We start from the raw sequence: 21,549 nt of genomic DNA, 5'->3' as shown, positions 1-21,549 counted from the left end.
CCCCCCCCCCTTTACCACTGATTGGCTGAGAGGACTGCCCATCATGTGACCCCACCCCTCTTGGGCAGTCATCCGAGGGGTGGCCAGTCATCAGAGGGGTGGGGCCGCATGGTGGACAGCCCTTGACCAATCAGTGGAAAGGGACAGGACCATTGGGACCCCTTGGCCAATTAGAGGCATCAGGGGGACTGCCAGAATAAGCCTGTGAAAATGGTGGACAGCCCATAATTGGTCTGTGAATTTGGCTGTCTGCCTCCTTGATTTTGGTAGGTAGCAGTGGGATAGGCATAAGGAAATCTTGATGGCTTGTTATAGAGATTGTCTTATAAGTATGTTTGCCTGTGTAATATACACTAGTTTACCACATACATTCAGATAAAAACTAGTGAATTTGTGTTCCTCTTCCATTAGAAGGAAATGGCAGGGCTTGTTAATTTTAACTTAGTAGTCGAATGTGCATGATCATTAGTATATGTATAATGAAAGGAAAGAGATGTAGCCTTAATTCTCATTCAGTATATTTTAAAATTGAAATATTTGATGAATTTAGAGAAGCATGATGCTATAATTAATGTATTTCAATATTTTTGTGGAAAGATTTTTTTTGAGTTAATTCACAAAAACTCAGATTTTCCAGTAATCGTGTTCCTTTTTCATGCACATGAATAGTATATTCATTGTTTTAGGAAATTTGGTATGTGAACTTTGTATGTCCTTCTGTATGCCCTTTCTTTTGAATTTCATAAAATGTTTAATTTAATTTAACCATCAGACTCTCAATATACCTGAAGAAGGGTTGTTTGTACCCGAAAGCTTGCAAAGAACAATTTTTCCAACTATTTACCCAAGGGACCTTGTCTTAATTAAAAAAACAGACTTTACCAATTGTCATAAGTTTTCTGCTGAATCATTACTTTGTTTATAATGACTGAACTGTATGACTATTGAATATACTTTTTTGCTGTTTCTACTGTTGTTTTAGATTAAATTGATTGCATTTAATCATTATATTTCAGATTCCCCTTCCCCTACTGCTGCAAGAACACTGACGCTGGTCGCCAAGTCTGTGCAGAACTTAGCAAATTTGGTTGAGTTTGGAGCTAAGGTGAATTAGTGTATTTAAATAGATTTATACAGTTAAGGAATGCTAAATCTTTATCAAGTAATGTATGTTACAACATTTGTAACTTTTCATTTGATGAGTCATATTGTAATGTGTAAAGTCATTCTGTCAACATGACCTAACATCATAACTAAACTATAAAATGTTTTAGAGGTACAAGACTTCTTTTTCCTCCTCCCCAAAAAACAGATGAGTGCCCTTTATGATTTCAAACGTGGATAAGTTCTTGTTTTTCTGCAGTTACTAGCTCCCATTTGCAGAGGAAAAGAAAGCTTAGAAGTACTTGAAAATTTCCTTTTGTCCTTGTGCCAAGGCTAAAATATCCATTACAGTGAGTGGGTCAGTTTACTTGGAGCTTGGGGGCAGGACCAGACCTGTCTGTCACTTCTAGTAGAGGAATGTCTTGCTTGCTGAAATTTCCTCCAGCTGAGAACATTTCTAGTCTGAATAATCTGGTATTCTATTTTCAGTACTTTTCTGAGATATTTATATTGTGCTATATGCTTTGGGTTGGGGAGGCAAACAACTACATCTTATTGCAGACTATGGGATTGGGACATTGTGCATACATAGACACTCTCCCTACACTCCAATGACTGGCTGTTATTTACTTTGGGAATTAAATCTGTGCTGGTTGTCTGAATTCAAAGTACAATACTTTAACAGATTGATGTATAAGCCCATCTCCAGATTCATTGTGGCTAGTACTGTAAGGAATGGGATGAGGTTACAGTAACATGCTCTGTGACCTTGTGTCTTTAATGACTATTAACAGGATTTGTTTAAAAAAAAAAAGGCAAAAGAAAACTTTCTTGTCAATAACATGATATAGGGACTTACGCTTTAGCTTAGCCCATGGGCCAGATCTGGCCTGCCAGACGATTCCATCCGGGCCACAGGGCCCCTCTATGAGCCAAAAGAATGATCATGGGCCCTAGCCCTTGGCTGCCCCTCGGGAAGCCAGTGCCTCCATACAGGAAGTATAGCTCTGGTTGCTAAGCAACCAGCCCCGATGCCAGCCTGGCCTGACCTGCCCCTAGCTTCAAGGTAGGGGGTGCTAAAGATGAGAAGCTTCTGCCTGGTGGAGGCTTTTGCCTGGCAACCCTATGACTGTTTCCCAGCCCTCCCTCCCTGTGAGCACAGAAATTCAGGTAAGGGACCCTTGGTGGGGAGAATGGGAGCTGCATGCTTTGGGGCCGTGCAGGACTGGTCGCTCCGGGGACTTGCACACTTCAGGGACTCCAAGGACCCCTCCCACACTTCCCCACACCCTGCCACGCACTCGCAACCACTCCCCCGACCCACACCTGAAATACCCTATCCTTCCTTTGCCACACACAATATACTAGAGTAAAACTGTTTTGAGCTTTTATGCAATCATCTCTATATACACTATGCAAATGCACATAAATCAGGACATTTTTAAAAATAAAAAATGTTATAGTAGTTTTATTTATTTAGTATATGACTTGTTTTTTTGTTGTTTTTTCTGGTTCCAAGATGGCAGTCCTCTCCCCTCGCCTCCCAAAAGGAGTACCTCTGGGGCAAGGGGAGGGACTTCAGGTGGCAACAGTCAGGGGTTAGGAGTGGGACTTCCAGTCCTAAGATGGCAACCAGGAGGTGGGGTGGGGCAGGGCGGGAGCTAACTTTGCAGCCATTGACAGATAACCAGAACTTGTTAAGCAGCTGTCTGGCCAAAATAATTGCCCACCCCGGCTTAGACATTTAAACAACTACAGCAAGACTCTTGGAGGAACTCAAGGTTATAAGTGACTTATTTGCCATAGTTTAATTATGGTCATTGTTTAGGCAGGTAGAGCCAAATAAATTCCATTAATCCTTTTTACAAGCTGTGACAGAGGTAATATTCATCCATAAATCCATTTTGAACCTGTCCAGTGCTGAATGGAGTACTGTCTTTGTTGGTTAGAGCAGTGGTCTCCAAAGGGGGGTGTGCGTACCCCAGGGGGTACGCAAGGCAATCCGTTGGAGTGCAGGAAGAAAATATTAGAACTTCTATTTATATTTATATAAATATACATATATTGGGGGCGCGTGCTCAAAAATTTTTTTACTGATAGGGGTGCGCAATCAAAAAAGTTTGGAGACGACTGGGTTAGAGCACCAGAAGGTCCAGTGCTAAGTACTCAGGCCCAAGAGTGGCCTTTTCAGTCAAGAAAGGCATAAGTAACATCACTACTTGCACTCTCCTGTCTGTTTTTGTATAGGTCTAAGAAGCAGTAGAAAGAGCAGGAAGGCACTTAGCTAAGATGTTATCCAATCTTGTAAGAGTCCATGGTCCACCACATCTTGGATCATAGACCTTGGGGAACTTCAGTGGTGTTTCATGGTACAAAATGGTCAGTCACCAGACTACCAAACTCAGTTGTGGTATTTCTTAGGGCAGTTTCCAGTTTCATTTGGTCTGCCTTGCCTTTTTCCATAAGCAGTGCATGTAGAGATCAGAAACTTAACTCTGCAACCACAGAAGGCACCTGTTGTTATTCCAGAGACCATGATTTTCCTTAGATGAATCTAAAATGTTCTAGAAAAAGGATTTCAGCCTTCACTCTGTACAGAGTCCTAATGAAAAAAGTTGTTTCCAAAAAAGTAAAGAATGTCATTCCTCATAAAACAAGTATGTATACCATTAAGAACCTGCAAAAGACTTGTTAAGCACTTGCCAGATAAAATGGCAATGACTGATTTGGCTTGCTATTCCCATACAAAATAATGTCTCCAGATGTTAAAGTAGCAAGTGAAATTAAGCCTCCGTTAAAAAAGTATTAAGATTTTGGAGTGAGCCCTGATCTGTTTGTTCTCTTGCCTGATGTGGGAAAAAAAAGGTGGAACAGAATGCATTGCTAGCTGTGACATGATGATTGAAAATATCCTGGCATTTCCATGGATTGCTTAAGAGTGGAAAGAGGACAATTGTAATTCTTAAATAGCTCTGTAGAGCACCTTATCTGGACAGCATCCATTGCTTACATTTTTATCAGAACTACTGATAGCTATTTGCTTCCAAATTGAGACACCAATTCGTCTTTCAGACTTTAGGCAAGCTTTTTTGGAAGTCCTAGAAATAGCTGAGAGAGGCTACTGACTTCTGTTCTCATTTGGAGAGCGGCTTTTCTCCTATTTACTTCAAGTGCTGCTTCATATTGCTGTACAACTTGTATTCCTTTCTGTCTGGGGTTGACTGGAGTCAGGATTGAGAGTTTACTTTTCCAAGGTCTTAGAGTATCAACAACTTTGTGAGGTTTTCCATTGCATCACTAAGAGATCAGAGCTGCTATGCCTGATGGTCTGATTTCAGAGACCCTTTTATACATGAGGAAGAAATAACACTGAAAAATAATTTGAAATTTAACTGTTATTAAAAGGAAAAGACCAAATATTAGGCCCCTAAGGTGCATTCCAGTATTATTGCAATTGTGTGCACATTTAAAGGCAAAAAATATGGGAAACCACAGGTTTCCCCTTGCAGGCTGGCAGAGTTCCTGGTGCAGAAAAAGCTGAGAGCCACTGACCTAGAGTATCCACCCTGAGGAAGAACCAGAAATAGAATGAGAGATACTAGCTATTGCATTATATAGTAGGCAGATGTGACTACTAAATTGATATCTATTACATGCTGCTTTTTTAAATTTTAGGAGCCGTACATGGAGGGGGTAAATCCATTCATCAAAAGCAACAAACATCGCATGATCATGTTCTTAGATGAACTTGGGGTAAGAGTGCGTGCTCTCTACATTGGAAGTTAGATGCATATGTAGGAAACACGTGACAGACTAGTAACTTCATCTTAAAGGACCTCATTAACTGGCTCTTAAATCCAGCAACTTCTGCCTCATCTGAAATACCCCAATTTAGTGAGCATTTTAGCTTACAATTTACCTGTTAAGGTCTTGGTGTTGATAGAAAGAAATCTTGTTGATCTTATTACTTAATGTAACATGTGATATTTACTGTACTCATGCCAGCCTGTGTGCAGTAGAATGGCATTACAGATATGAACGGAATCAAACGTAGTTTCATAGTTGGTAGGGTCGGAAGGGGCCTGAGCAGATCTTCAAGTCCGACCCCGTGCCATGGCAGGAAAGAGTACTATGGTTAAATGACCCCAGCAAGGTGTTCATCTAGCTTCCGCTTAAAGACCCCCAGAGTAGGAGCCAGCACCACTTCTCTTGGAAGTTGGTTCCAGACCCTAGCTGCCCTAACTGGGAAGTAACACCTCTTGATATCTAGCATGAATCTGCCCTTTGCCAGCTTGTGACCATTATTCCTTGTTACCCCTGGTAGTGCTCGAGGGAACAGGGACTACCCCAGTGCCTATTGGTCCCCCCTGACTAGTTTGTAAATGGCCACTAGATCCCCCCTCAGCCTTCTCTTCTGGAGGCTGAACAGGTTCAGGTCCTTCAGCTTCTTCTCGTAGGGCCTGCCATGCTTCTCCCTGATCATGCGGGTGGCCCTCCTCTGGACCCTCTCCATGTTGTCCACATCCCTCCTGAAGTGCGGCGCCCAGAACTGGATGCAGTACTTCAACTGCAGCCTGACCAGTGTCGCACAGAGAAGGAGGATCACCTCCTTGAACCTGCTTGTGATGCATCTGTGGATGCATGACAAGGTGCGGTTGGCCCTACTGATCACATCCTCACACTGCCGACCCATGTTCATCTTGGAGTCAATGATGACTCCAAGATCCTTTTCTGCCTCTGTGCTGCCAAGAAGAGAGTTCCCCAGCCTAAAGCTATGCTGCTATTTCTTTCTCCTCAGGTGCAGTACCTTGCACTTGTCAGTATTGAAACCCATCCTATTCTCATCCGCCCACCCTTGTAACCCATATAGGTCTAGCTGAAGCCTGTCCCTCCCTTCTAACGTGTCCACTTCTCCCCCACATCTTAGTGTCATCCGCCAACTTGAACAAGGTGCTTTTCACCCCCTTGTCCAAGTCACTGATGAAGATGTTGAACAGTGCGGGCCTGAAGACTGAGCCCTGGGGAACCCCACTGCCCACACCCCTCCAGGTCGAAAACGACCCATCCACCACCACTCTCTGGGTGTGGCCCTCTAGCCAATTTGCGACCCATCTGACTGTGTAGGCATTGATGCCACAGTCGCCCAATTTTTTGATGAGAATGGGGTGAGAGACAGTGTCGAAGGCCTTCCTAAAGTCCAGAAGGACTATGTCTACCGCTGCAAATTTGAACAAGGTACTTTTTACCCCCTCATCCAAGTCACTGATGAAGATGTTGAACGGTGCAGACCTGAGGACTGAGCCCTGGGGGACCCCACTGCCCACATCCCTCCAGGTCAAATAAGACCCATCCACCACCACTCTCTGGGTGAGGTCTTTCAGCCAGCTAGTGACCCATTTGATTGTGTATCTGTCGACAAAACAGTCTCCTAGTTTTTTAATGAGAATGGGGTGAGAGACAGTGTTGAAGGCCTTCTTAAAATCCAGAAAGACTACATCCACTGCTACATCTTCATCTAAGGATTTTGTGACCTGGTCATAGAAGGCCACCGGGTTGGTCTGACAGGATCTGCCTCTAATGAACCCATGTTGATTGCCCCTAAGCATAATTTACCCTGCTGGCCCTTCGCGGACATGTGCCAGGATAATTATCTCAAAAAGCTTACCCAGGACCGAGGTAAAACTGACTGGCCTATAGTTTCCTGGGTCCTCCTTCCTCCCTTTTTTGAAAATGGGAACCACATTGGCCCTTTTCCAGTCCTCTGGCACCTTGCCAGAGCACCATGAGTGCTCATAAAGCTGTGCCAGGGGTCCTGCAATGACCTCTGCTAATTCCCTCAGCAGTCTGGGGTGGAGATCGTCAGGACTTAATGATTTTATATATGTCCAGTCCCTCCAGAAGTTCCCTGACTAGGCCCTCACCGACCCTGGGCCTGGATGTGCCTCCCCTGGGTCCTACGGGGGTCCTGGTGGGGAGGGTGATCCAGTCCCTGCTCAGAAAAATGGAGGCAAAGAAATTTTTAAATAGGTTAGCTTTGCTGTCTGGTGCGATGACCAGATTTCCTAGCATGTCCTGCAGAGGCCCCATGTTACCCGGTACCTTCTTATTTTTCTGCAGAACAGAGAACCACGCTTCAAAAGAGAATAGTGGCTCATACCAGTAGACTCATACTTGCTTACTCAGTGGGTCTAGGAGAGATTGGCAAGTCTGATCCCCAAAAAAATAAAACTTGAATTTTAAGTTACTACGGTAGTTTTGTGGTACTGTTTATTATTTTTAGGCTTTTGGGGTTTTTTTTATATTCTACTTCAAGTTAAACAGGGTAAATTACCATCAGCATATATGCAGCTGTTGTAACAGAAAAGGAATTGCATATAATATACTACTTTTCTAAACTATGACTCTCTCAGGCTAGGTGCAGGCATTCAGAAAGCCCGAGGCAGAATTGATCAAACCTAGGCAGGGTTCTTTAAGTTGTTTAGGTTGGATTGGGAGGAAATAGAACGCACATTTGCCCTTTGGTGGGGGTGGGGCATGCAGATGCCTGCACTGGCTAAGGCCAGAAGGTGGAAGCACTCCCACACGCCTCCCAGCATGGCCTCTCTCTCCAGCTGTCAGTGGTGGGGAGGGGGCAAGCTGTGCTTGCTCGGGACTGGGCAGACTGGGGCCAGGTCTGCATGGTGGGGGCCTGTGTTCTCCCCCAGTTGCTCGGCTCAGTTGGCATAGGTAAGCAGGAGCCATAAGAGCTGTGTGGGGCTGTCAGCCAAGCTGGACAGCCTAGCAGGGGGAGACATGAAGGGGATGGAGCCCCCTCTCTACATGCGGCCCCCCCTACCACCTCATCTGTGCTTACTTGAATATCGGGAGGCTGAGGCCAGGCTTGAGGGGCCTCCATACTCCCATCCCACCCCTGCTGCTCAGCTTCTGCTGGCTGCATTCAGGCCCTGTGACAGCTCTGGGGCAGAGGCTGCCTGGTACATGAACAGAGCAGACAAGTGCAGTTGAGGTTGCATGTAGCCCTCCAAGGCAGAGGGGAGCAGGACCCCCAAAGGCACCTGGGATGCTGGGAGACTGCAACCTAATTTGAGTCCAGAAATTAGTTAAGCCAATTAACTCTGATACTATACCCGTTCAGGTCTATCTTAGACCAGTTTCTGCCCTTTTTAAACCAGTTTGTGTGCTGAACTTCTGTTCTGTTACAGGTTTAGACTGGTTTCCAGTTGCTTATAATGGTATATGTGTAATGTCTGCACCCATCCACAGTGTTAAAGGCTTGATTCAGAAAAGCAAAAATTTAAGCTACTCAAGTTTTTCGTAGTGTAAATATGTTTTCCTGAGGTTGAAGCCTAAATAATGAACCTAGTAAGGTATCTTAAATTATTTGTGATACACAGTACATTGAAATTGCTGCTTACAAAAGGATGCATTATTAGGTGACCATCATCTTATTCCAGTTAGGGGCAACCAGCTGCCTTTAATTGTCCCTATCTAAATACTTTGATCCTCTGATTTTAATTTCTTAAAATGTACATATTCACTTGTAATTGCACATAATATTAACATGATTAGTGTAAATCTTGTCCATTTACTATAGTCATTAACTTGACAGTTAAGTTCTGCTTTCCCATTTTTGCTGTTGAGATATCCAAATATAGAAAAAAATATGAATTATTTGTCTTCAGGAAAGGAGGAGGAAAATATCTCTCATAGTATCTCTTGCTGGTCAAATCAAAGTGGGAGCAACAACACTGGATAACAGCTAGGCTGTTGTCTTAGCTAGAAGAGAAGACAATATATTAGTGATCTATAACAGTGGAACATCCATATTAAGGCCAGGAAATGCAAAATAGAAGTATTCTGTAACAACTTTTGTAATTGTTTAGTCTTTTGTAAAAGCAAAATATTACTAGTGAAGGAGGAGGAACCATGGGTAGAAGACTTGTTTGACTTGGTCAGGGATCGTGGATAGAAGACTTGTTTGACTAAGAATATTATGCTGCATATTATGTTGTAACTATTTTCAACATCAGTAGTGTCAAACTTCACAGTTTTACAGTTTCCTTAGAAGGGTAAGGTGATTTTGCTTTTCTACTGTATGAATAGCAATGCTAAACATGTCTTTTTTATAATTCTTGTTAAAGAATGTACCTGAACTGCCAGACACTATAGAACATTCTAGAACTGACATGTCTCGTGATCTGGCAGCCTTGCACGAGATTTGTGTGGCACATTCAGATGAGCTTCGGACACTCAGTAATGAGCGAGGCGTAATGCAGGTAAGAGTTGCTGTAGAAAATATGTAGACTCAAAAGATTATTGTTTTTTGGTTCTCAGTCCTAACTGAACTTTAAGTATTGTTTATTTGATGATTTTAGCATGGCTGTAGTAAGGACAAATATTTACAAATAGGAACATTTCATTAGTATAGTGGGGATGAGGTAGATGCAAAAGTAAATGTTTCTTGTTTTTTAATTTCTCGTGATTGACTGTTTTTACAACAGAGCCTGAAGCCATTTAAAGTGCCTACAAGAGGCCTGTATCCTAGAATGTTTCCCACGTGATATGTTTTAATGGTTCTGGTGTGAGATCTAGATTTTTCTTAGATGGACTAGTGAATTTCTTGGTTTTGTTACCTTTTAACCACTACTTCATTTTTGCTTTTTGAAGCGCATTCAGTTTGGAAACAGCATTAGCAAGATTTTCTGGTCTACTAAGAGAATGATCTCTGGGCTTCAAACCATGTTCTGTTTAGGGCTTTGTTGCACATTGTTTTTAGGAAGCTCCTGGAGCTCTTAACCCCTGGATTGTCTACACATTAACACCTGCAGCTAGTTTTAAGCACACTTTAGGCAGCTTAAAGTTAAGCCACTCTAGGGCAGGTATATCTCTGATATGTGTTACCAATGGTTGAATTGACAAGGTAGGGTTTGTAAAGTTTTCATAACCAGGGTAGTGTTACATAGCCATAGATTAGGGGCCAGGTTTGTTTGGTTTTTAGTCTACTTAAATTAATATAGTTCAAAACAGGTGTCAGACAAAGGATTGTTTTTGAGAAATTTTGAAATATTTAACAGTTATGCAGGCAGTATTTTCTCTTTGATGTTTTTGTATTCCTCTAACTGAAGTTCAGATCGTTATTGAGATAAATTCTCTAAACCTCTGTTTGTTATGGAGGAAGTAAAAGATGTGACAGTTAAGAATTACAGTGAGGTAGTTTAAATATAAATCAGTTCTAAATGTTACAGGCCATTTTCTGATTTTGCAAACTCAGGACTAGACTGTGAACAATTAGTAAGTAAAAAGCTGGACCTTCTCAGCATAATCTGCATGCATTCAGTTGTATCTGGTAATTTCAGTGACCAAATCAGGTTTTTATTGATCATTTTAAATTCCTCTTAGCCTTTGTGGAGTCAACACAAGGAAAAGGTGGACTGTATTCTGATTCTTCTGCATTAAATTATCTTTAAACTGCCCAGTTAAATTCTACTTCTGATATAACTAAGAAAAGAGTTTTAAGTTTGCAGATTCTGTGCTATTTAATTAATGTAAGAAGGAAACAGCTCACTTTGACTTCCAGTTCCCAGGCTGGAGTGGCAAGACCAGTCATTTCTGAATTTAAAAAAAATTTTAATTTACTACCTTTGGTACAGTCACTGAGACAAACTTTCTTTAGAATCATGCTTGTAAGGAATCAGACCAATTCCATTCTTCAATTAAATGACATAATAGCACTCATGCATACTAATGTGAAACTGCATACATAGTTACAATTGAAAGACGCGTGAAAAAAATTGGTTTTCCAATATAAATTTTTCCTACTTGTTTATGCATAATTTTATTAATTTTGACTTTCTTTCCGCAGCATGTTCTTAAGAAGCTTCTGGCTATTACAGAACTGCTTCAACAAAAACAGAATCAGTATTCAGTGTCTAATAACATCAGGTAGCAGCTTTCTACCTAGAATTCTGCATGGATCCAGCATGCCCAATATGGGAACACACACCAATATCACTTCCTTCTTGCTCTTGCCAAAAATAGCACACCTTTTTCACATTCCCAGTGATGTGTGAACTATGCAAAAAGAAAACAAAGATTCTGTTGGTTAATGATTGTACCAGCAGCTTTTTAAGCTATCTGTGCAGGATGTTTTGCACTTTTTTCCACTTGGAACCAATTTTCACAACCTCTGAGCCTTGGTGTACAGATCACCTTTGACAAAGAAAATGCTGTGACTGTCTTGAACTTTGAAAGTTATTTTCAACACTTTCAATTGCCAAAGTTTTGCTGCCTGTTGAAGAATTCTAGTCAACTGACAAGGAAAGGAACTCATTATTTTGACAGCTAAGTATAACTGGATAACATTTCTTACTGTAATTTCTGACTGGTTACAATTATGACTTTGACTGTTCAACCACTTTTAATATGTATTTACAGTTTCCAGAGTTTGACATTATGGTAGGAACAATCTTTGCTGTACACTTTTTATACCATGCTGTTTCTCTTGCTGGAATCGTGTTGAAAGACAGTATGTAGAATGAGTCTGGTTGGCTTTATTTTTTAATGTGCCACTGATTTACTCTGAATAATTCTTCCATCAAGGATTGTATATCCAGATAAATCATAATGCTTTTGTAAAATGTTTACAACAGTAAATAATTTTGAATTGAATAAATTTATTGATCATTGTATCAGACATGCATGCATTCATTAAACCATTTTATGAAGTATAGAGTGATTGGTTTTTTGTGCAATATGTTTGTCCCAATTGTTTTTCATAACAGTTGGATATTATTTTAAACATTCCAAAAATTAGATTTTGGAGTAGAAATGGTGTTAGTTAGAATCTTTATGAAAATTGGGTAACTGACTCTGTTTGCTGACTTTTTAGTGGTCTGGTTATGCATACAAACTTAATGATCTGCCTTCAAAATATTCATGTTTTCCAACCTTACCTTAATTTTTACCATTCATCTGTGGCAACTATTGCATACTGTGATGAAGTGATAATTTGAGAGAAACTTCTAGGGCTTGTTTCCTGTGGTAGGTAACATCAAACTTTATGTAGGCGGGGCAGAGTTATACCTGTATAAATGTTTCTCATATACCATATTTCTTGTATACAACATGCATCTCTTTCCCCAAAAAACAGCTGTTGGAAATTTTGGAGTGTGCATTATTTGCAAGAAAATACATTTAGGGCAGTTTCTGTCTCTTAAAGCGAAAGTAAAGCTGCATATGATCCTTCAGGAGCAGAACAGTAAGCAGGTTCAGTTCCCTACCTGCTGCTATTCAGGTATTACAAAGAAATAATGTTTTTTCTTCAGTCTATCTTTAAAGCCTAAGGTGTGGCTCATATCCCAGACTGTGTTGTGTGTGAGAAAGTACAGCAAAGTACTAAATAATACTTAAATGAGTGCTGAAAATCACTTTTTTATTTTAAGTCTTAGCACTTCACTAAAAATAAAGACCAGGTGCTCAATTTTGAGATCTGCTAATTGATGTGCTGCGAATTGGAAATAGTCCGTTATAACACCATTTATGCAAACACACATGGCAGTTGTTGCCAATGGAAATGTTGGTATGTCAGAACTGTAGGGAGAGGAGCTGGTGAGGAGGCATCAGGCTGGATTGATGAACCTTAGCAATTGAACACCCTTGATTTGAAATTAGTGATTGTAATTGCCTTCTCCATTTTAGTACTTAATTTCAAAAGAAAGGTATACTCTATAATTGGTTGATAAAACACTGTGTAGGATGGTTTAGAAAGGAATGACCTTGTTTTGGGCCAGGAGTTAGACTAACTGAAGTCCTGAGGTCCTTTCCAGCCCTACTTTTCTATAATTCTGTTAAAACAAGTAAATTGGTATTTTCGGTACACTTTTTGCTACCTAGGGTGGGTACAATATAACTATGCATTTAAGAAATTATAGCTTTAACTTTTTTCAGATTTTACCTTTTACTGTTAGAAAATGGTGAATTATACATTGCTGATTTTACTGAGTTAATTACTCAAATATAAGACCACCCTGATTACAAGACAACCCCCCAGCAATTAGATTCTATATATGTAAAATTTATAAATGTTATCATTTTCCAGATACAGAATCTAATTACTGGGGGCCTGTCTTGAATTTGTCCCCCTCCCACTGCTACAGCAGGGACAATAAATCTGGGGCGTCAGGTAGCCCTGTCTTAGTGGCAAACCCTACTTTCTATGAGCACACAAAAGTGAGGAGCAAATTTCAAGAATGCTTTTTATTCATTCAAATAAACATGACTGTAGTGATTTGCATATGGTACCAACAGAATTAGTGCATTTTACCTTTTTTGAAACTGCTGCAAGTTTTAGCCCAGGTACTTCATAAGCACACTTAAGCAGCACTTTAGCACCTAACATATAGTACAAACTATGTATCATATTAGTCCAAAGCCAAAAGACTCAAGATTTACCATATCTTTCAATGGGCTGGGCTCCAGCAGCGTTTCAAATCAGGTTGACTCAACAGCTCAGCAGTATGTGTACTTAAATACCCCCACAGATGATCCATGTGTTAAATAGCCCTCCTCATCCCCCTTATGACTGAAAACAGGTGTTCTTGTCATGAGTTCTGGGATCCTCCAAAAAATTATATGCAGAAGAGGCATAGGGCAACCTGGTCTGGCTTAACATGGGTGGAGGGAAGTTATGGTAATCATACACAACAGATGAAGGGGCAAACTGTTTGGGGCCCTGTTTGGTGATGTTTACCAGGCATTTTAAGGCTGATGAAGAAACAGGACTCTGGAAATGAGGAACAAAGATGCAGCTCAGCTGTGGGAGTAAAGATGAAGTCTAAATGTATTCAGTGACTCACCACGACTTGAAAAACAGTGCTTTTATCAGCATTTCAAGGATGGGTAAAGTATTTAATGTAAATGTAAGACTTTCTCTGGCTGAGTCAGGTGAGGGATTTGAGTAAATACAGTTATGTTCATGATTTGTCAAGTTGCTTTAAAGAGAAGTATGACACCATCTAGGTGTGTCCCAATGCTGGTGATGTCTTTGTCAGGTTCTGGCGCACACAGCACATTTCCCTGAGTCCCCCACAAAGTCAGGTATGTTGTCTGTTGTGCCATATTTCTAAAACTAGATACCTCAAAAGTTAAATGGCTTGTTCTTGACATAGAAAAGCATGCAGGCTGTAACCTCTTAGAAGCTCATGGATCCAACATATTGAAGACATTTCTAAATTGTAGGCTTTACAAATATAGTATTAATGTTGGATTCATTTTCAGAGTTTATTTAAAAATATATAAAAATTATTAAACCTGCAACTGATGATAGCCACAGAAGTAGAGGGATGGGGTGGCAGCACTATTATGAAGAATTGGTCAACAATTATTGGATGTGCATATCATAGAATGATGTGGTTCCCTTTCCATATTGGAAATGAAAGGAAATAAAGCAGCCTAAGGTAAAATGAAGATCGTGAAATTTGACATCTCCCAGTTGTAAACTTTTTTGATAAATTTGTCAACTAGCTCTACTGTACATAAGCTTCCATACACGGATGAAGATTGTCAGATGGAATGCATTTGGAAAGCAACTTCTGGAATAAGAATAAATTTTGAAAATAAACTGTACATGCATTTTTAACAATGTGAATTCCTACTTCAATGTGGATACCCATACCTACCATACAAGTCAGGGGGAAGGGGGAACAATTTCTTTAGTATTCAGGGTTGAACCTGAGCAAAGTTGCTACTAAATCTATTGTAACTTGGGTGTGTTTTGGTAGGTGAAGCTTAGAGGGGCAGATGGAGAGTTAAGGGTAGAACTAGTGGGTAGATTTAAAGGAAGAGGTAGGTGGTAGCTGATGAAAACTTGTAGATATGAATCAGATACATCTCATCTTATGCTTATAACCACAGAATTAAATGCAAGGAAGCCATTTGGTGGTGTATGAAAAAGAAACAGTTGCAGAAAACATGCAGCCCAAAACATCAAAAGGTGTTACACGAATTGCCAAATGCTCAAATCATGAGCCAGATTTTATAAAGAGGGATAAGGCAAGGTGCTGTGTTTATTGATTATGTGAGTTAGACATAGAGGTTCAGGCACACTGTTCATACAAACACACAAATCATCATACACATCATTACACAGGCATACACATACACAAAACAACCATTTCATCTGCACGTACACCAGATATAGTTACCAGCAAGAGTTGCTCAATATCAGCCCAGGGTGGCCAACCCAGGCTTATTGAGTAGATGATGATTTAAAGATAACAGCTGGAGCAGGGTGAACAGATGCATCTGTGCTTCGATGAAACAGCAGCAGAGAAAGAGACTCACTCAAGTTGGCACTCTCAAAGTGTTCTTTTATAGGAATTGGCATCCTTTGTTTCAGTGCTTTGGGGTTTTTCCATACCCAGCTTCTGTTTTTGCAGTTGTTCTTCTTTTGTCTTCAGCATATCTTAACCTTTGAGTGTTTTTGTTGCCCATCTGGCAGAACTTCTTCTTCTATTATCTCCTTTGTGCCTTTGAGCTTCAAAGGGATTCTTCAGCTGTTTATTAGTTAGTTAGTGGTTGGCAACTTACCATTCTCTCACCATTCAACCCTTTTACACACTCATACATAAAGGCTATGCAAAGTTCATTCACTTATGTCAAGCAGAAGGATACAAAATGGAGTTTTCAAGTTGCTTACAGGACAAAACTAACATGGTTATATTTCACTATTATTACACTGTTAACATCAGCTACATTAGTTCAGTTCATGCTACAAAGGCCTTTATATAAAATGGTAACAAAAATGATCAGACTCAGCTCTTACCTGGCTATAGCTAGCATCAGATGGGACCAAGTCTTAAAGAGGCTGGCTAGCCTACAGGAAAAAAACAGTTGAGTATTATCTCCCTTCAAGTAGCTCCCATAGAAGTCTGCCACACTCGTCCAACTTGAGTGGCAAAACGTGGCAGAACCCTCAGCCACACACCATGTAGGCCACAGTAACCCCAGGCCCTGTGCTGTGCTATACTGCACACAATCCCCTACACTATCCTTGTGCTCTGGACTCTGCTACAGTGCAGGAGGGACCCATATGGTGCAGATGCCCTGCTGTATCTATCATTCCTGTGCTTTGCAGAGTTCCTGGGTCCCTCTGAGCTCACCCAACTGGGTCCTCCTTTGGCCCCACCCCCAGAAGCTGGATAAGAGAGGGGAAGCCCAGACATTTCAGGCAGCAACAGCTGAACCTGGAATCTGGGTCTGCATATTAACACTTCATGGCCCCACATAGCCAAGGCATGAGTTGGCCTTAGTTTTAAACCTTGCTTCAGACTGTGTCCTTCATGGTGAATATTCCAAAACTGTTTTACCAACATTTTATCATAACAGCCAGCTGAGTCACAGAAATCCTGGGGAGTTGACAGGTACCTGCTGTGCTTAACACAGTTAAGAAATGGAAGGTCTGGCACCCAAAGCAACTAACCTACATAGTTTGTTTGCCATCAGAGAAACTGAAGTTTGCTCTAACAACAAGACAACCAACTTAACTGATTCTATCAAGAGCTGCCCAGTGTACCTAATTTAAGATTAGCCTGAAAGTCTCCTTCAAGAGATTATTTGCCATTTTAAAAAAGCTTCCATAAGGACACTGGGAGAATACGGGAATAGTAAAGATCATCTGAATCAGTGCTTCTGAATTATTTCAGGCAGCTTAAGCAAAGCATTGTTCTAATAGCAGACTTTACTGCCTGGTGGTCGTGTGGACTGATATTCTTAAAAGATGATGTTTAAATGATTGCATATACTGGATTTTACATTGCTACTGCAAGCTGAAACAAACTAAATACCATGTCAAAACCCACTTGATTTCAGATAAGATGATCAGATCTACCTGCAAACTGCTACCTTAGTACCTCTGAAATGAAATGAAGAGTAGTTTTCACTTTTCTAAGCAGGGAGGCCTGAACGGCAGTCTTTGCCTGCCCCCAGGTACTTGTCTCCCCACCCCCCAACCTTGTAGCTCAAAGTTTCTGGACTCCTTGTACTTGCACCTGATGGGCAAAGAATGGTAGCCCTTCCTCAGCCATTAGAAGGCTACCAAAGATGCATATAGGTCTTCCTGCCACTTAAAAAAGTATAGAAGTTCTATGAACTGTAAATGTTACAAAGAGTACTTCTCCAACAGTAGAAAGTCTTAACCTTTTAAAGGCAGTTGATGGGTAAAGACTTAAAAGCTACAGCAGTATAGAATGCTGTATACCATAGACAACTGGTAGAGGAGGGGGCATGGGCCCCCCCTGAGATTGGCCAACGGCTTTTGTAGGCAGTCACCGCTTGCTCTGATGTTGCCACCCACAAATTATGCCCCCCAAGTCTCAGGAGGTACTTGTCACCCCTGCTGTGTACAGTTTAAACCTAGAGATGGACATGTAACAAGACATCCGCTGATGAGAAGGGTCTTCTAAAAAGAGCTTGCTATCATGTCCGTAATGACTCCCAAATGCAACAATTTTCAGGCAAGTCCAAATCTGCATCTCGTTGGAATAGAGTATAGGCAAACATCACAGGACATCTAACTAGAGTTAGATACTTCTATACAGTTATTCCCTAGGAATAAAGAACAAGTTTGTATTCATACTCAGATCTGAAAGGAAAAAAGCATGATCAAGCAACTTAGTAATATTTTACATTTTTTAAAAAGTAATCGTTTTATTATTATGAAGTACTTAAACACATTTAAATTTCACTATAAATAGGAAAAGTGCAAGACAGTATTGGCTGATAGTGAAAGTCTTTACAAATAAGACTTCACATGGAGTAGATGACAATGAATTCTTGAAATTCTTCTAGTGGTGCTCAGTGTCATTACAGAGTGTCTACAAGATCATCATCAGTCCATTCTTCCTAAAATGAAAAAGAGGGGAGAGGGGGGTAATTCAAGCTGATTTAGTTACGTATGCTTTGTTATAAACAACAAAAAAAATCTCAGCAGTGCAGCACAGGTTACATATTGCATCTCTGGATGTGTATGTAATTCATGGTCCTTCCTACCAGTAAAAGTAAATAGCTCAACTTGCCAGCACATATTATTATAAAAATGCTATGTGGAAACACTTTGTATTTAAACAAAACAATTTACCTATCACTTTTCTTTAAGAAAATTTAAGAAGCTACAAGTAAATTCACAGCTATGCTGACAGCTTCAGAAATGTATACAACTCAATCTTGTCACTAAGTAGAATTGTACTACTGTACTGGAACTATACTGTGTAGACTAGGGGTGACCACCTTGTAGAACAGGTGGTTACTGTGTGCACTACACAGCAGATCAGGAAAAGGACAGCCTGCAAATAGGGCAAGAAGCAGGGAAGGGGATCAGAGTGATACTTGGTGATGGAGCAGAGCTTATTTGTGGTACACCTGCCAAAACACATTGATCCCCACTGATGTAGACTATAGTTATACAGGAATGAGTTCTGAGAATGTAGACTCCACACATTGCTATACTAAAAGCACAGATCAACACCTACCCATAAACCACAAGTACTATATAGTATGTCATACACATTTTTGGTAGCGTTTGGGTTATTACCATCTGACCTTTCAATTCTACCTATAAATGCTAAAGCAATGGTCACATTCTGTCATGAAAAATATTTAAGTTAACTACATCAAAATTAGTAATTAGGCAATACACTCAAATCTTTCTCCCTTATCACTTTACTGTTGTAAACTTGAAGGGTCATCAGTTAGTGTGTTAATCTCTAAAGTGCAGAGCCATGCATAATAGCTACTGAAACAATTTGGAAACTCCCTACCAATAAAAACTGATTTTAGATAAAAAACTGTTACCTGAATGAGCATACACAGTACACATCTACTATTTACATAAAAGATTCAGAGCATCTTCAAAGGCACTGAAGAGATCGCTTTGTGCATGTAGGCTGTAAGAATGAACTGAGCCCATTTTGCCTTTTATATCTAGCAGGAGGATATACTGGGTACAGGTGGAACCCCAGAAAATTCTGCTGGCCAAAATAATCTGACTTCACATGAATGGAGTAGATCAGGGGTAGAAAATTATTTCAGCTGGAGGGCCACTTAATGAGTTTTGGCGAGCTGTCAAGGGCCCACACACAAAATCTGTCAGATTTCATTTTAACAAATTATAGATAAACAAATCATATTTTAGATGTTTGATTTTTAGTATAATGTTTATTAAAAAAATATTGTCCTGATTTATGATTGGATTGCATAATATCTCAAAATAAAGTCTTACTCTTGTATATTGTGGGTGGGAGAGTGTGGGGCGGCGGGGAGGAGAGCGGGGACAGGATGGGACATGTGGGTGGGCACCTGCAGGCAGGCAAAGTGGGCACATGGTGGCTGGCACCTGGATCTGGAGTCCTGTGTGCTGGGGCAGGAGCTGCCAGGCTGCAGCTTTTCCTCCTGCCAGGCTGGGCACCTGCTGCCCAGAATGCATCTCCATCTTACCTACTGACCAGAGCAGGGGCAGGAGGAAGAGCTGCTGGAGGTGAGGGAGCTGAGCAATACCTAGGCCGCTGAGGCAGCAGCCCCACCAGAAAGCTGCACATGCTGGCTGGTGCTGGCTGGTAGGTGTTGGGCAGGTGCACATGGGAACATGGTGTGAGCTGCCCCAGGCCAAGCACTACCAGGGCAGCTGTGGGTCAGATGTAATCAAATGACAGGCACTCACCTGCAAGCCAGATCCAATTAGCTGGTAATCCAGATCCAGCTTGCAGGCTGTATTTTGCCCGCCCCGGGAGTAAAGGAGCATAAGTATAAAGTTGTTCAAAAATGATTCTCCGTGTACCTAAAAAACTGGTTGGTCTCCTAGGTTGCAGTCATACTATTTTTTAAAACTGAAGCTTATCTATGGTTTAAGAGGCTGGTAACAGACCACAAACCCACAGACCACTATACCAATGTCTATAAGACCAGCAATCATCTCAAGCAGGTAAGAGCCTTTTTTTTTTTTTTAAATCTATAGCCATGCCCCATGCCCTCAGATACCACATCTGCTTGGAGAACTCATACCTCTGCATGCCCAGAGCCAGCCCCTACCAAGCCCTGCAAATAAAGGGGAGACAGGAGAAGAGGTTGAGGACAGGAAGGGAGGGGGGAAGGGACAAGAAAAAGGAGCTGCCAGACAGCTGCAGGGCCTGGTGGGGACTGGATCCAGATAAATGTAGGACAATCTGGGGTCTGAAGGGGGCAATCCAAGCAACATACAGGGCAGGCATGGAGCAGGCTTGCAGTCCCCTTAGAGGCACCCCTAGTCACCAGCCCTCTAGCAGCAGGTCTGAGCACTGCACATTAGAGATTAACTCCAAACATGAGACTAACTAGTGCTAATAGTGATCAACAGTAAACACACACTAACATTCCTTACAATTAGCACCTGCTAACTTTAAACACAATCTCACCATTTAACGTATAAAAGAATAAGGAGTCTAATATTGGACACTTAGACCGATGTAAATTGATCGCACAAAACCACCACCAATCCTAACGGGTCAGTTTGGCATGATCAGGGATGGCACATCAGTTCAGCACTTAAGACTGATGTAATCAGAGGGGACACAGGCCCCAGATCATTGCTGCTGTTGTGTGGAACTTTTCGTGTTACATACAGTACCATGAGTCTAATATTGGGCACTTTAAAAAAAGATCTTGAGGTAACAGTTCAGTAATTTTCTGTCCCAGAAAGGTCATTTTTCAAATCTGTTACATAAACTAGATGCAATTGTTTTGCTTCCTCATCCAGTGTATATTTGCTTCTTCCACTTAATATATTAACGTTTGCCCTTATTAGTCTATCTTGTAAACAGGAAAACAGTGAAAGATAGGAAGAAATGGGAATGGATAGAAAGTTAGTTAGAAGGCATATCTACTCTTACTGCAGATATCAAGCATCTAAAAAATTAAAGTTTGAAACTGTAATTTCAACTGGGATGTTTACTTGGAATAAAGGCTCCAGGATATATGAAGTATGAACAGTTATTACAGTAACAGTGGAGAGAAAGTATTACTTTTCAACATTCGTGTTAGCTATTTGTAAACCAGACAATGTAACATCTGTGCACAACCCCCTCACCAAACAAATACTAACCTCATCCATTTTTGTTTTTTTGGTAATATATTCATCATCTTCATAACCTTTCCTCTTCTTTCTACACAAAAAAGAATGAACTATACATGTGATATTCAGTCATTTCAAAGCAACATCATCTGCGCAACTATCATCTTTTCCTTTGACATTAAGTTGGGTTTCTGTTGCGTCTTTTCCTTTTAGTTAGGAACGTAGGCAAAGTTTCACTAGTATTGAGTTTGCTTTCACTTTGCTTCAAGGTAGCAAGGCAAAGTATTACCTTCTACATGAAACAGCAATCAAGAACATTTAGTATTTAAAAAAAAAAAAAAAAAAAA

General features: G+C 40.9%; 2 protein-coding genes across 2 annotated transcripts in view; one reads left to right on the top strand and one right to left on the bottom strand.

The window, feature by feature from the left end:
• The window catches only part of RASA1 (RAS p21 protein activator 1), a gene marked incomplete at its 5' end in the record, with an annotated part of 115,640 nt that extends 103,809 nt beyond the window's left edge, over nucleotides 1-11,831 (top strand). The window contains 4 exons of the mRNA XM_019518184.1: nucleotides 1,017-1,105; nucleotides 4,780-4,857; nucleotides 9,246-9,380; nucleotides 10,967-11,831. Of these exons, the coding sequence (XP_019373729.1) occupies nucleotides 1,017-1,105; nucleotides 4,780-4,857; nucleotides 9,246-9,380; nucleotides 10,967-11,050 (386 nt within the window). The remainder of the gene's footprint in view (nucleotides 1-1,016; nucleotides 1,106-4,779; nucleotides 4,858-9,245; nucleotides 9,381-10,966) is intronic.
• A 5,945-nt stretch (nucleotides 11,832-17,776) lies between these two features.
• The window catches only part of CCNH (cyclin H), a 23,103-nt gene continuing 19,330 nt past the window's right edge, over nucleotides 17,777-21,549 (bottom strand). The window contains exons 8-9 of the mRNA XM_019516922.1: nucleotides 21,233-21,293; nucleotides 17,777-18,003 (exon numbers count right to left, since the gene is read on the bottom strand). Of these exons, the coding sequence (XP_019372467.1) occupies nucleotides 17,965-18,003; nucleotides 21,233-21,293 (100 nt within the window). The 3' untranslated portion in view covers nucleotides 17,777-17,964. The remainder of the gene's footprint in view (nucleotides 18,004-21,232; nucleotides 21,294-21,549) is intronic.

Source organism: Gavialis gangeticus, unplaced genomic scaffold (genome assembly GCF_001723915.1).
Source record: "Gavialis gangeticus isolate Ggan-Ray unplaced genomic scaffold, GavGan_comp1, whole genome shotgun sequence".
NCBI lineage: Eukaryota > Metazoa > Chordata > Crocodylia > Gavialidae > Gavialis > Gavialis gangeticus.
Note: the sequence above shows the minus strand (reverse complement) of the source record. Positions and strands in the feature narration are given on the sequence as shown.